A 15,553-nucleotide genomic window follows, 5' to 3' on the forward strand; every position below is an offset into this window, starting at 1 on the left:
TCCCGTACACAAATATCCAGAATACTCCAAAACATCCAGAATATTTCCACATCTTCCTGCCACCGCCGCCCGGGGTGACAGCCCTTCCCGCTGCCTGTCATCCCTGCACCTTCTCTAGCCCAGCGCCCAGTGCGGTCCTTTCATGCCAGTTCTCGTCCTTCTGAAAAATGAAACTGTCCTATCTCTGTCCACTGAGGATTCCCAGGAGCCAGGAGGAGCCTGCTTGGTCTCCATACGGTAATGCCATTTCCCACAAGGAATGAGGGATGGTCGGAGAAATGACGGACTCCATGTCTGAGGTAGGAAACGTCTAGGCGGGGCCTGGGCCACTGTGCCCGAAGCAAAGGCAGCTGTCAGCGACCACAGGGGTGCCCTCACATGGCACTGGAGCTAACCTGAAGGGCTTCCTGCTGGCCGCAGACGGGACCGCTTGAGCAGCATGGAGATGAACGAGAGCCCTATGTTCTAGCTCACACTCTGAAATGCTGATGGAGGAATGATACCCAGTCTGAGATCTGCTTCAGGATCACGGGGAGGGTGGGCTGAGGTGCAGGCGGCGGCAGAGATGACGGAAGACTGGCCACGGGTTAACGTTACTGAAGCGGAACGGTGAGTACACACCAGTTCACTGTACTATTGCCTCGACTTCCATGTTATTTTGCAAATTCCGATAGTAAAGTTTTCAAATAAATGCTTAACCTGAACGAAAACATTTCCTTCAGAAATCAAAGCTCCCGACGGTCTGGTCCCTGTTTCTTCATCTCCTTCCACCCTCTGCTCCAGCCACATTAGCTTCCTTGTTACTCCCCCCACAGGCCAAGCATGCTCTGCCCCAGGGCCTTTGCACTTGTCTCGAACACTCTTCCCTCAGATAGAGGTATGGCTCGCTCCCTCACCTCCTTCAGGCTCTGGCTCAAATCAGCCTTCTTATTAGAGAACATTCCTTCACCCTGAACACACTAGCAATCTCTCCCCTGCCCAGAATTCTCTCACTCTCCACTGTTCCACACAGAACTTACCGCCAGAGGACACGTACGTAGGTACCTGTCTGTTATTGGTCTCCCCCCACACACAAAATGGAAGGTCCACGAGGGCAAGAACTTTGCACCTGTAACCTCGCCTGGCTCAGAGAAGGCACACAAATGTATTTATTAGCAAAACAAACACAAACAGTCCTTCGTCTGTGGCAAGCACTGGTCTAAGAGCTTCATAACAACTCCTCTGTGAGGAACGAATGAACACAGCCCTCCCTCCTGCACCCCTTCCCCGGGGTAGCCCTCCTCAAGCACTGCAATGCTCTTAGCTCAAGGCCCCCAACCCCAGGAGGGCTGACTGATCCACTACAAGGAAAGGAGCCTTCTCTTGAGTTTCCCACATCTGGAGCCTTTACTAACTTCAACACTCACGCTGGCAATCGTGACGTCACTGAACCACGTTTTCTTCTAATTGCAAAAGTAACATGAACACATCACAGTAAATTCAGGACAGGAAAAAAAAAATCACTAATAAATCCTATCAGAAATCAACTACGATTAAAATTTTGGTCTGTTTTCTTCCAGTTCACTATGTCTGGACCTTTTAAATCCTTCTCTTAGACATATCTATCTTACTTTCTTTAGACTTATTTAAAATTTAAGAAGTTAGCGGCGCCTGGCTGGCTCAGTCGGTAGAGCGTGTGACTCTTGATCTCCAGGTCACGAGTTCAAGCCATACATTAGGCACAGAGCTCGCTTAAAAAAAAAAAATTAAAAAAATAAAGTAAAATTTCAAAAATTAATTTTAAATGAGACCAAAAGTCAAAAAGCAAACAAAAAACAAAAGATTCCCAAACAATGGGCATTTGAAAGTGTAATTAACATCATCCAGCGGTTCTTAGAGAGACAGAGAGCACGAGAGAGAGCATGAGAGAGAGCGAGCACCCCCAGGCTAAGAATGATCTCTCTGTTCTTTTTCCTGACTGCATTATTATCTAGTCATTTTTTGAGTGTCTGCTCTTCTCCTCAATCAAAATAAAAACTTCTTGTGGCAAGAACCCAGTGCTAGCTGAATACAAAAGAATCTAAAAAGGGCCAAATAAAATCAGAGCGTAACCCACCGTTCCTGGCCCCCACAAGCCCCTAGACTTACCGGATCCTGCAGAAAAAGGATTTCACTGGAGCAAATTCGTACTGAGATGCTGCGGGAAACAGAGACAAAAGTGTTAATCACCCCCTCCCAGAGCAATAGGCCAGAGCAGCTCCCCTCAGCAAGACAAACTCCAACTATCCCCAAACAAACAAGAAACTATTCTTTCAAAGAAGGAGATATTCTTGATTCAAACAGGGCTCCTGCCCTCACTTTGAGATCAAGTCACATCCAGTATTTTCCAGGGGGCTTTGGTACTCTAGCAGTGACCTTCAGGGAGACAGTGAGGATATGTGGGACTGAGGGCTTTCCCTCATTGAACTGCTGAAACTACCCGAGCTCCTCCTTCCAAGGTCAAGGCAATAAACCGGGGACACAGTTACTTTGGTGGGCATATTCTATTTCACTGTGACAGTCTGGACATGCCTCAGAAACCGATTTGGACAACTTACAGCATATAGGTATGTGATTCACAAATGTCTTTCACTTTTTTCTTTCCCTGGACAAAGTCCCCAAAGTTGGGTCCCAGAAATGACATGATCGTCTTAGGACTCTCACCGTGGAGTGCCACACTGATCTACAGAAGATCGTACCAACCAACAGGGTCTCTAACGACATGTTCTCACAACCCTCATGCCAATGGTTGCACCAATTTTATTGATTTCGGCATTAATTTTATTGATTTGTGAAGTGGTAATTCAGAAATGTTTAACTTTGCCTTGATCAAGGGGCCGAACCTTTTTTTCCCAAGTGTTTGTTGACTATTTAACTCTCCTCTGCTTAGAGCTCCTTGAATTGATCTTTTGGGCATTTGCTCACTGGGGTGAAAAATCCTCAGTTTCAGGAACCAAGGAAATGCTTAAAACCAAGGAGATGTTTTACAAACATACACTGAAGGAGCATAAACAATGAGAGCTCTGAAGAACCAAGACAGGGCACATGGTCCAGGTCTTTGCACTTCTTAGGAGAGGATCACGGGAAGAGTCAGAAAATGGGCTTTTGAACGATCAGGGAAAACGTACATGATTAAAAAAAACAAAACAAAACAAAACAAACGCAAAAACTCCAGTTTCAAAGGCACCAATGATCCAACTGTCAGAATTCAGAACACTACGGAAGTCACAGTCCTGGAATTCTGAAACCAGAAGACTGTTCTTACAGCTCATCTGTGACAAAGAACCAAGCTGACAAGGTCAGCTCACCGAATTCATTGCTCTAAGATACCCGACGGCCCTGATATCAAAACCACCCCAGGAAAGGCTCAGATAAGTTTGCAGAGGAATGACGGCAAGGTAAGGATGTTTCAAAAGTATTCTTAATTTTTTGAGATGATTTTTATGAACAGGACTGATTCCTTGGTGTGGCTTTCAAACGCCCACCTTTGTGTGACTAGATGTCCTGATTGACGGTTCTGGCTGCAGGGATGGACGTGGTCAGGAGGGGCAGCGGTTCCGAGCAAGGACCCTGGACTCACACCGCCAGGCTCCACGCCTACCGGCAGCATGACCTTGGGTGAGTCCCTTAGCTCTGTGCCTCAGTGATCGCAGCGGCCGAGAAGGGGCGTGGCTCCCAGCTTCAGGGGACGTAACTGAAGAAGGCCACAGCTGCTGCCCCAGGGCCCCGTGTCGGGTGGCTATTCCTGTCCAGTGCCCAAGCACAGAGTGGTACTGGAACAGGACCATTCCATGGAGACGCAGGGCTCCTCCAGTGCGTGACCGTGGCTCGGACTTCCCTTTGACTTGCCTGGCCAAGCCGTCTTTTGAGCTGTGCGGCAGGCCAAGCCATCTCCTCCCCAGTCCCCCTTGTCCCCACTCCCTCCACGGGTGTCAGTCGTGTGCTGTGGGCTGAGGGCACAGCTTCCCCCCTCCCCCACCCCCCACAGCAAGTCGCCTACACAGCTGAGCCCATTTTGGCATCTGCTGCTCAGCAGACCCAAACTAACACAGCTACCTCATCTGTCAACTGGGGACAGTGATGGTATCTACACCTCACAAGGTTTTTGTGAAGATTAAACGAGTCAATCCACTGAAACATGAAGAAAAGTCCCTGGCAAACAATATCCGTTCAATAGAATGGAAGCAACGAAGAGAACCTCTAATGTTGCAGAACGTTCCAGACATCTAGAGTGCTTTCCCAACCATCGGTGTGCTTGCTTCTCGCAGCAGCCCTGTGTTAGCAGGCTGGTAGGACAAGACGATGATTTTACAGTGAGAGGCTAAATGGCCCCCTTGGCTCATGAAGGGACAAAACTCAATTTAAAACTCAGATCTTCAGATTTCCTTGTTTAAAATTCCTTGCACATAGGAAATACTGCAACTCTACCTGAAGGGCGGCTTGCGTGCACTCTGCGTGAGGACAGTAGGCACCTGAATTCAACTGTGCTCTCTAGGGGTTGTGCAGGACGGAGAGCCGGACCGTGGGATCTTAAATGGTAGACGCGAGCCCCTTATCAGTTCCACGCCTCGGCTGTAGCGGGTGAATCCTTGTTTTTGGAAGTGCGCTCTAAAGAAACAGTGGTCAGATCCTTCTGGGAGGTCTGCACAACGAACCAAAGTGGAAACGTGCTCTGACGCCAGGCTGAAGGCTGACAACTGCTGAGTTTAGAGCTTCCTATGTCCCCTTCATGTTCTATGAGCTCAAAGGAAGGGCAGACGGAGGCAGCATGGGCCCAGCCCAGAAATGGCTCAAGAAGAGCTGGAATCGCTGAAGTGTGCGAGGCAAAGCCCAGAGTGAGCAGTAGCCAAGAGGAGCACCATCTCTTTAAGGAGGAAGTCAATATTTAGGTCCCAAAGACAGCGATTTCAGGGTATATTATGTTTTTACATGGAGGGGAAATATCACGGCAATAACTCATCTGCAGGGATAACGCGGCTGAAAAGAGCAGAGAGACCACAGAGGCGACCTTGGAGGGAAGGTAGCCGGGGAGGCGCGACGACAGGCTGACGGCGCCATGGTGCACCTGCCCTGCTCACGGCTGCATCTCAGCACCCTAAACAGCTCCCGGCCCACAGTGCTTGCCGAATAAATGTCTATGGAGTGGATGAAGGATCAATAAAAGCAGAGAAACAAACATGGACAGTTAAAGATTGAAAATACGTGTTCGAGAAAGAGGAAGAGAAATGAAATCAACGTTTTTGAGTGAGGGGAACAGGAGAGAGCTGGAAACAAGCAAGGAAGACAGGTGTGCATTTTGAAGTGTCCACGACCTGGGCCCAGAAGACGGGGCAAAGGTCTGCCACGGAAAAAAGCAGCGTGCGAGACTGTTTCCATTGGACCACGTCCTGTGTTAGAAAGTCAGAATGGGCACAGGGCCCTAGATTTGCAAGATGAGAAGGTTCTGGAGGTGTATTTCACATCCATGCCAATGTACCTAACACTACTAAATTGTACACTTAAAAATGGTTAAGATGGTACATTTTGCTAATGGTTTTTTTTTTTACCATAATAAACAAATCAAATATAAATTTCAAAAAAATTAGAGAAGAGGGCTTAGACTCAAAAGAAAAAGGTTGATCTACACTAAGTTCTTTAAGACACGCTTCACGAAGAATATGAAATAAGTAATAAAGGGTGACTTTAAAAAGAAATAATGAATTATTTAAAAAATAATATAGGCCTGAAAGTCACAAAGGAAACTAGGACTGGGCATCCCCAGTTCAGGGAAATAAGCATTTCAGAAGAAAAAGTAGTGAGATTCATGAACTTTTAGGTAGAAGCGAAACTCGAAGGGGAGCTAACCATGAGAAGTTTATCTCCAAAGCCAAGCAAAGAAATAATGAAGTCAAGGTAAGAGGGAAAATGTTTAATTTTATTAACTTAGAGAAAACAGAATCTTTATAACAATTAACCTGCTATATGGTACACAGGCAGTCAAACCATGTCTAAAAGAAAACATATTTATGATATAGAACCTATAAAATTAACTTGACTAAATGAAAGCCTATTAATTGGAACTTTGTCATTAGAAGCATTTAAAATGCTGTTTCCAACACCGCCTGACTTCTCATTTACTTATTTCCTTATCTTTGTTTTTTTTTTTTAAAGTTTTATTTATTTTTAGTAATCTCTACACCCAATGTGGGGCTTGAACTCACGACCCCAAGGTCAAGAGTTGCACGTTCCACCAAATGAGCCAGCCAGGCGCCCCACATTCTGATTTTTTAAATAAAGAAATAAGAAAAACCATATAGTTTGCAGGTTCAAAACAATGCGTTAATTTTGGTACTCTTTCTGAAAGAATGAACCTGATCTTTATGAGGCAAGGTAAGCATCTGAGCATGGGTCCCATTACCTCTTTGGGTCCAGTTGCTCCAGAGGGGAAGCTGAGCGTGGGCAGTGTGTGCACAGAAAACCCTCACATCTTGGGGAGCAAGCAGTTCCACAAAGTGCGAAGACTCCAGGAAGTCTTTCTTACAGTTCAGGATTGAAGTAGCCTGTTCAGAAATGTGCACTAACCTTCCAGACAGAAATGAAAACACTGCCACAAAGGTATCCTATGAAAAACATTTAAAATAAATGCAAATATTGAGACACTTGCGAACAATACTCCTTGAAAGATAAATTTCTTCTAGACTCCTAATGTGATCCACACACGCACACATCCTGCAAAGGCAGCATGAGTCTCCAACATATACCTTAATGATTGTCATAAAACCTGCATTTTATTTTCTGAAGGTCTGATTTCTATACCAAACAATATACCAGCTCATCCTACATCGACTAAACGTGCACACGGCGCATCCATTTCTGATTCCTTCTCGTTTGCAAACTGAGGGGACTGTCTTCTCTTGACCAATGCTAACTCTAGGCTTCAAGACTAAGCTCAAGAGTCTCCTCTTTCAAGACACGGTCTTTGACAAACCTCGCTACATAAGAATCATTTCTCATATGTTGCATCAAACACCAGTAACATTTACAGTCGGCTGTTTGTGTCCGCTCGCATCGGCATGTCCTCCCCTCTCTAGTTTTATCTGGAAGATCTTAAAGGGAAAATGTTTTCTTAAACCTTTCCTTGTTTATTCCATCTCTGCCACACCCACCAGAGTCCCATAAACACCCCAGTCAGTAAAACAAATACTCCTGTGATCTTAGGGACAGCTCCTATTCCGATATTACCAGATCTTTATGTGTGGGGTCTAAACATAAAACTAAGTAATCTCCATCACATCAGTAAGGCATAAGGCTGAATGATTCTGCCAACATGAAGAGATTCAAAAAAGATCCACTACATGTCTCTTCCCAAATTTGACAGAAAAATGACAGCATCTCAACTCACCTGGTTCTATAAAATCCAGTTGTTACAACTTGAAGGAGTAGGTATTGGAACTAAGAATGATATAAATACAAATTAACGATTCTGAGATCAAAATAAAATGAGAGCGGTTACTCTGCAGTTTATTATTTGTTTTTTTCTCTGACTTCGAGAGAACACAGGGATGCTCAGGAGGCAGGGGCGGCTCGGGAGGGGAGCCCAGCAGACCACCGCCCCAGGGCCGCCACCTGGGTTTACATCTGTGCTCCCGCAAGGGCACGAGAAACTACACGATGCCTCCTCAGCAGCGCGCCTCCACTGTTGGCCTCGCATCACGGTTAATGGAACTCCAGCGTGTTAGGTTTCAACATCTACGTCTAGACAAGGTTGTTAGGAAAAGTCACCCAGGTTGATATGGCAAAATGTGTGGATTCTTACTGTGTTTTTGGAAGTGTACCCCGAGGCAGCCGTGGCCAGCTCCTCAAGATTGTATGCGGTCGCAGCTGCTTGAGGCGCTCCACTCTGACTGAGAGTCTGGAAAAACCCACTGTTTGCTAAGAAACACAGGAAAATAAACAGGTAGTCCAGTGACCACGATAGCTTAAGGAAATCATTTTTACCACCCTTGCAGCTGGCTTATTTTTTAGGATGAGGACACCTCGGCATGTCGGCCCCAAAACCAGATCATTTTCTTTCACCTACAACACTGATAGTTGTACAGACGTAAGCCTTTGGATTTTAGGATTTTCTGATGTTCTGTGTCACGAGGAGCAAGATCCATACAAGGTACGAAAACCTAAAATTCCAAATACATGCATGTGATGTGTTTATGGCAGAAACATTACTTTCGTATTCAGGCACTGTGTGTCGTATGCGACTTCACAGAAGTTAGTGCTGAAGAAAATGTGTACTTTATCGAATCCCCGGAAAAGAAAGGTCAGAGATAAAAAGGAAAAGGTGTTTGCAACTGTTCATTTTTAATTTGGCAAATTCCTGATATATCATGAATGCATTGTAACAGTATGTGGATGACAAAGAAAGGTGAGCTGTATTTAGCCAAATGTATTTTTTCCCCAATACCCTTAGAAGACAATGATCTTTTAAAAAGTCAGTCTTTGGGGCGCCTGGGTGGCTCAGTTGTTAAGCATCTGCCTTCGGCTCAGGTCATGATCCCAGGGTCCTGGGATCGAGCCCCATATCGGGCTCCCTGCTTCACAGGAAGCCTGCTTCTTCCTCTCCCATTCCCCCTGCTTGTGTTCCCTCTCTTGCCGTGTCTCTCTCTGTCAAATAAATTTAAAAAAAAATCTTAAAAAAAAAAGTCAGTCTTTAAAATGTGCTAAACTCTACCTCCTACAGCAAATCATCAAAATATGGCAGTCACTAAACAACAGTTCCTAAACTATGACACAAACAAGGTTTTCCTGATGTTCCTAATTTGCAAAACCAAGACACGAATAGAATCCATGTGGATCTGCTCATCTCACATCAAGCACCATAAAAAGGTCAAAACATTTCAGGGACCAGAACCACACTGATAACTCCTGCGGCTTGGCCGATGTTTATGAGCAAAATGACGTACTCGCACGACTGTACTTTTTGTCTAGCTCATTTACCTTGTACGCTGTGCACGCAGCGAAGTGCATAGTTGAGGGCCTCGACGGTGCTCGGCTTACTGTGTCTCCCTGATGGCAAGTATTTTTTCATTTCTTGCACAACCATTATAAGTTCTTCAGAAACTCTGTTTCGATCTTGCTGTTCACTGTAAGAAAACAACAACAAAAAACCCCGTCAATTCACACGTTCAATTATAAGAGCAGCCAACGTTTATTGAACAGCATATGACGTGCCAAGCAACTTTCTAAGTGTTTCCCATGGATCAACTCATTTAGCTCACAGGTTTATTTTCCTCTTTGGGGGGATCCTGGCCAAAGAAACTGGTAAACATCAAACATCTTCCATTCTTTCTCATTCCCACTGCAGCCCCCTGCTCAGCTAAACCCTTAACCACTCTCTCCGTCCTTCTGGTACTTCTTGGTAACTCTTCAGTTTCCCACAGCTTTTCATTCTAAGTTGTCTGAGTATCCCCCTAAACTTTTTCTTAGGCTTACAAATAAAAGGATAAAACGATTTAAGCCCCCCTTTCCCTGTACTAGCCTTCGAAGAACAACAAATCAGGTCCTGTCACCTGTTGCCGTTCTCCACGTGTGGGCTCCACATCTCCTCGTTTCCTCTCCCCAGGGCCTCAGAGCCGCAGGCCTGTGGTCCTTCAAATTCCTGAGGTTCGGTCCCCCTGGAGTCCAGAGATTTACCGCTGGACGTTTCCAGGTCTTCACAGGGGTCCATCTTTTGCTCGGCAGCCCTCAGTCTGTTGCCTGCCTCCTTTTCACTTTGCAATCAGCAACAGAATTTCTCATTTTGGTCCATGCCATTGCTTTAGGGAAAATGATCGGTCATCAGGAGCCGGGTGATCCTGATCCCTGGTCACCTGGACGAAGTTTCCTCTGCAGGATCTCCATGCAGTCTCGGTGGCTCCGCTCGCGGGAGCAGCCTGGGGGCGCCGGGGGAGAGGGTACAGAGGGGACAGGTGTCCAGTGACACGGGCGATGTGCTGCGGAAGCTGGGCTGTGACAGACTCCCGGCCAGACCTTCCCATTCGCCGGCCTGCCCACCCGCAGCTGTTCACCTGCCGGCGTCGCGCGCCCAGAAACCGGACCCGGGCAGGGGGAACTTCCAGCGCCAAGTTCAGGAGCCCCAGGTTCCCGGCCCGGCGCTGCCGGGCCGCCGGGTCCAGAACGGAGGGCGGACTCGGGGAGACTTCCCGCCCCGGCAGAGCACTCACCAGCCGCCGCCGCCGCCGCTAGCCCCGCCGGGCCGGACCGAGCCGCACGCAGTCCCGAGGCCCGCCGCGTGCCGGGCGGCCGCCGGCGCCGCGCCCCCCGCGCGCCGCGTGATGCGGCCCCGCCCCCAGGCCTCGCGATTGGCCGCCGCGGCCGGCTCTGCGCGCCCCCATTGGCCAGGGGGCGGGGGCCGCGTCGGGGCGCCCGGGTTACATAACCGAAGGCGAGTGGGCGGGGAGAAGGCACCGGAGCACCTTACATAACGCCGGGGATCGGGCGGAGGGCGGCGCTCGGCCAATCCCGGCAGGCCGGCGCGTAGGCGGGGGGCGGAGGGGCTCGGAAGGGGCTGGAGTTAAGGCCGCGCGAGTCGAGTGCTCCGCCCCCTTCTCGGCGCCGGAGAGAGGGTGGATGGGGGGAATAGGCCGCGGGGCGGCTGGAGCCAGCGCGGCAGGGATAGGGCGCTCGAGCCGCCAATCACGAGGGGGCGGGCCCCGGGCGGGGCGGGCCGGCCTCCACGGGAGGGGCAGGCGACCCGGCGGCGGGGCGCGCTGGTGGCCGGGGCCGGCGGCGCAGGGGTGGGGGACAGCCCTGGGGCGCGGGTCGGGCCAGTCCCGGGCCGCGGGAAGAAGCACTGGACAACCGAGCGCCTCGTCGGCGCCTTCTCGGGTTCCGTTTTTGCGTCTTGCTCAACCTTCCTGCCCTCGCGCCCGCCAGCTCCTGAGGCTCGGAGGCCCCCCGGCAGCACAGCAGCCCCGGGAAGATCGAAGCCGGGTTTCAGAAGCGGAATTTTGACGACGGACTCTAAACATTTCCCCGGTCTTCCTGAAGTTACAGGTTGATTTGGCAGCTGGGGGAAGACAAGTGTATGTAAACGACACGGTTTCAGAAAAGGAAGGTGTAGCCAAGGCCTTTTTAAAAATACCAAGTCTGAAGGTTTTTTAGATTGTGTGTCGACTCCTCCGAAGTGCAGAGCTCCTCCCCTCTCCAGTGCCTGGTACATGACAAACCTTCAGTATTTATTGGATGAATGAAAGGAGTTGTATAGAAAGGGGGGGGGAATGAAGTGTGTCAATTGTTCATATCATGTATTGGATAAAACATCTCCTTTTCCCAAATGATGGCAGATCTCCCTCTCAAGTTATGTTTTGTCGAACTGCGTTCATTCAACAGATACTTACTGAGTGGATGATCTAGGCCGGGATGATTGTGGCCCCTGAGAAGGAGCAGTGGCAAGAGTCCCTGCCATTCAGGGAGTCTGCCTTTTATGAAGACAGAAAACACAAGCCAGCGCGTAGAGGTCCGAAAGTGGAGAGTGCTGTGTGGAACGTGAAACGAGGATGAAGTGTAGCTGGGACAGGGGTGGAGGGTGAAGGAGGCAACAGACACGTCAACCTGGTGATGGGGGAAGCCTCTCTGAGAAGGCGAATTGAAACCTGAGTGTGTGCGTCTGTGTGGGGGGTGGACCCAATGGAGGGGGCAGAAGGCACCTGCAGAGGCCCTGACAGAGCAGGTGTGTTGTTAAGGAACAGAAGGAACATCTACTTTGCCTGGAGAATTCACAGAGGGAGGAGGAATGGTGTTAGGGAAGATCAGGAAGTTAGGAAGGGCCAGATTATAATTAGGGAATGCAATTTGGATTTTTTTCTAAAAAACAAAGAGTGGAGAGAGGATTCTAAGCAAGATAGTGATCTGAATCAGCCAGACTTCTACACAGGGAGTAGTTAACAGGCAGCTGTTAGTTACAAGAAGAGGCCTGAGAACCGGTTGGACTAGGGTGGTGCCAGGAAGTATGGTGAAAGGAGACTGGACGTGGGATGCATCTGGGGCACAGAACCTTGCCGATGAGTTGAATGTATGTTGTAAGAAGAGAGAGTGATCAAGGATGACTCCTGGGTCTTTAGTGTAAGCAGTGCTGTGTGTCATGGGTCATCAACTTAGATGGACAGGTGGGGATGGTAAGTTTTGATGAGGGGAGAATGGAGACTTGTTTCCCACACAGTATGTTTGAGCAGTGCATTACACATGCAGGTGGGTGATTGGATCTCCCAGCCTGGGACGTAGGGGAGAGGCCAGGGATGGAGATACGGCTGACATTTGGGAGAGGCCAGAGTCCCTATGGTGATTACAGTCATGGGTGAAATGGTGTCAACATGAGAATGCAAATAGAAAAGGGCCAAAGGCCAACAGACACATGAAAAAGTGTTCAATATCGCTCGGCATCAGGGAAATCCAAATCAAAACCTCAATGAGATATCACCTCACACCAGTCAGAATGGCTAAAATTAACAAGTCAGGAAATGACAGATGTTGGCGGGGATGCGGAGAAAGGGGAGCCCTCCTACACTGTTGGTGGGAATGCAAGCTGGTGCAGCCACTCTGGAAAACAGTATGGAGGTTCCTCAAAAAGTTGAAAATAGAGCTACCATACGATCCAGCAATTGCACTACTGGGTATTTACCCCAAAGATACAAAAGTAGGGATCTGAAAGGGTACGTGCACCCCGATGTTTATAGCAGCAATGTCCACAATAGCCAAACTGTGGAAAGAGCCAAGATGTCCATCAACAGATGAATGGATAAAGAAGATGTGGTATATATACACGATGGAATATTATGCAGCGATCAAAAGGAATGAGATCTTGCCATTTGCAACGACGTGGATGGAACTGGACGGTATTATGCTGACCGAAATAAGTCAAACAGAGAAAGACATGTATCATATGACCTCACTGATATGAGGAATTCTTAATCTCAGGAAACAAAGTGAGGGTTGCTGGAGTGGGGGGTGGGGTGGGAGGGATGGGGTGACTGGGTGATGGACACTGGGGAGGGTATGTGCTCTGGTAAGTGCTGTGAATTGTGCAAGACTGTTGAATCTCAGATCTGTACCTCTGAAACAAATAATGCAATATATGTTAAGAAAGAAAAAAAGAAGAAGAATGTAGCAGGAGGGGAAGAATGAAGGGGGGGAAATCGGAGGGGGAGAAGAACCATGAGAGACGATGGACTCTGAAAAACAAACTGAGGGTTCTAGAGGGGAGGGGGGTGGGAGGATGGGTTAGCCTGGTGATGGGTATTGAGGAGGGCACGTTCTGCATGGAGCACTGGGTGTTATGCACAAACAATGAATCATGGAACACTATATCTAAAACTAATGATGTAATGTATGGGGATTAACATAACAATAAAAAAATAAAAAAAAAAAAGAAAGAAAAAGAAAAGGGCCAAAGGCCAAGACTGGGGGAGGAGAGAGGCATGGAGATTCAGAGGCCAAGCAGAGAGCCTGGTGAAGAATAAGGCGCCATAGATGGGGTTGAAAGAAAAGCAGAAGAATGTTGAGTCATGGAAGCTAGATAAAATATTTCAAGGGGAGAGCTATTAACTGTATTGAATGCTGGTGATGCGCAGAGTAAGACAAGGGCAGAGAAATTTCTGTGGTGCTTCACCAAGATGGTGACCTTGGTTAAAGATGTCTCAATAGTGTTGGCTGGAGGAAAAGTGCATTGTGAGGCAGTGACCACGGGGAGCTGTGGGGAGGGGTTTTGCTGTGTGGGGCTATGAACAAGTGTTTGTTTGCCCAAGGGAGGGCTGTGGGGACCACGATTAGGGTCTGATGGGGTGATCCAACAGAGAGGGAGAAGGGGATGAAGCAGGGGGAGAGTTGCACACAATAGGGAATGGCTGGAGGGAAGGATTCTGTTAGGCTCAGGATCCAGAGCCCGGGCTAAAGGCAAGCCCTTGTGTTAGCGGGATTGCCCGTGGTCTTGACGGTATAAAGACCAGTAGAAGATTTTGAAATGCACTTAGCTTGCTATTTAAAGGATGAGAAAAGAATATCCATTATTTTCTAATAATTATGCCATAATTGGTTTATTTAGTAAATTGTGGTTTTACAAATTGAATCTTCTGCTAGTATGAAAAGCAGCTTAGTTGTAAATAAGGATGCTATTTTTTTTTTTTTTAAAGATTTTCTTTTTAAGTAATCTCTATACCCAACGCAGGGCTCAAACTCACCACCCTGAGATCAAGAGTCTCACGCTCCACCGACTGAGCCAGCCAGGCGTCCCCAAGGATGCTATTTTTAAATGCACTAAGCGGTTCAGTCAATTTTAAACAAACAATCCTCACTCAAAACGAATAATAAAAAAAAAATCATACTTCAAAAACCATATTCTATTAGTGAGACAAATATAGAATCATCATGTAGGATGCACACCTCGTTCGAAAATACTTCTGAGTCAAGGGGAATTCGCCCCATTCTTTGACTAAAGTTGTCATCAGGAAGGCAGATGTTCACAAACATCACATTTCTCCTTCCGGTGACATGTGTCCCCTGCCACCTCTGAGGTTAGGCGGGGTCACGTGACTTGTTTTGGCCAGTAAAACATGAGGAGAGCTCCTAACCCAACTTCCAGACGAAAGCCTTGAGCGCCAGTGCCCAATTGCTGATGCTCCCTTCCTGCCACACTGATAACCTGAACACATGTTTACAGGAAGCCCCTCCCTGAGGAGTGACGACAGAACCTTCCCGTGGCCTGGCACTGGACATGAGTCACGAGTGAGGAAATAACTTTAAGCCGTTGAGATTTGGAGAATGTTTATTATGTAGCACTCCAGCACATTTGGAGTGATCTGTATGGTGACTAAAAATATCAGCAAGTCCAGTGGACTTGTTTGGCGTGGACACTGGATGGATGGTGGTGCCATTTTCTGGAACAGACACTATTAACGGTAGGAAGAGGAGCGTGCGGCCGGGGAATGCTTACTTCTGTTTGGTCCATGCTGAGTTTGAGAGGCCTGTATCCACTAGGCCAGGAATCATCAGTACATTAACAATTAGAGATATGGGAATAGGTAAGACTGACCAGGGAGAGTGGGTAGAATGGAAAGGGAAGTTGGCTGAGGACCCAGTTGGCTGAGGAATCCTGACATTTACAGGAGAGGCAGAAAAGAGCGCATTTATGGTAGATTTTCCTTCAAAATCTTAAAAATGGCACCAAAATTTATGTAGATCTCATTATATAAAGGTCCTGAACAAACAGCACAGTTCTACTGTTAAGTGCTTTGCCAGGACACATTAGCATGCCAGACAAGAAAAGCGGTGCCCACCTCTCCAAGGTCAAGGCGATGGAAGAAGTCAACCTCTTCTCTCCCAGATTTCTATAGGAAACGGCATTTTATCGCAACTGTAAGCAAAGGCTACTTCCACCCCTGTTATATTGTTCCCTAGCCGTGGTAGATTAAGAAGGGAAGTGTATTCAAGGGGAAGGATGTGCTGAATCAAAACAAGAGCCATGTTTGGAGAAGTCTCTCGCCCATCCACGTTGCCTTCCCTGTGGGCC

At 47.9% G+C, this 15,553-nt stretch overlaps 1 protein-coding gene across 11 annotated transcripts in view; it reads right to left on the reverse strand.

The window, feature by feature from the left end:
- The window catches only part of PER3 (period circadian regulator 3), a 58,966-nt gene extending 48,618 nt beyond the window's left edge, over positions 1 to 10,348 (reverse strand). For 3 of the 11 annotated variants that reach the window (XM_036064539.2, XM_036064542.2, XM_078073832.1), the window contains exons 1-5: positions 9,561 to 10,197; positions 8,989 to 9,134; positions 7,814 to 7,929; positions 6,416 to 6,617; positions 2,128 to 2,176 (exon numbers count right to left, since the gene is read on the reverse strand). In XM_036064539.2, coding sequence (XP_035920432.2) covers positions 2,128 to 2,176; positions 6,416 to 6,617; positions 7,814 to 7,929; positions 8,989 to 9,134; positions 9,561 to 9,718 — 671 coding nt within the window. In that variant the 5' untranslated portion in view covers positions 9,719 to 10,197. The other 8 variants (XM_078073835.1, XM_036064543.2, XM_078073833.1 and 5 more) reach the window with 7 other exon arrangements.
- Positions 10,349 to 15,553: the final 5,205 nt, after the last annotated feature.

Source organism: Halichoerus grypus, chromosome 5, assembly GCF_964656455.1.
Source record: "Halichoerus grypus chromosome 5, mHalGry1.hap1.1, whole genome shotgun sequence".
Lineage (NCBI taxonomy): Eukaryota > Metazoa > Chordata > Mammalia > Carnivora > Phocidae > Halichoerus > Halichoerus grypus.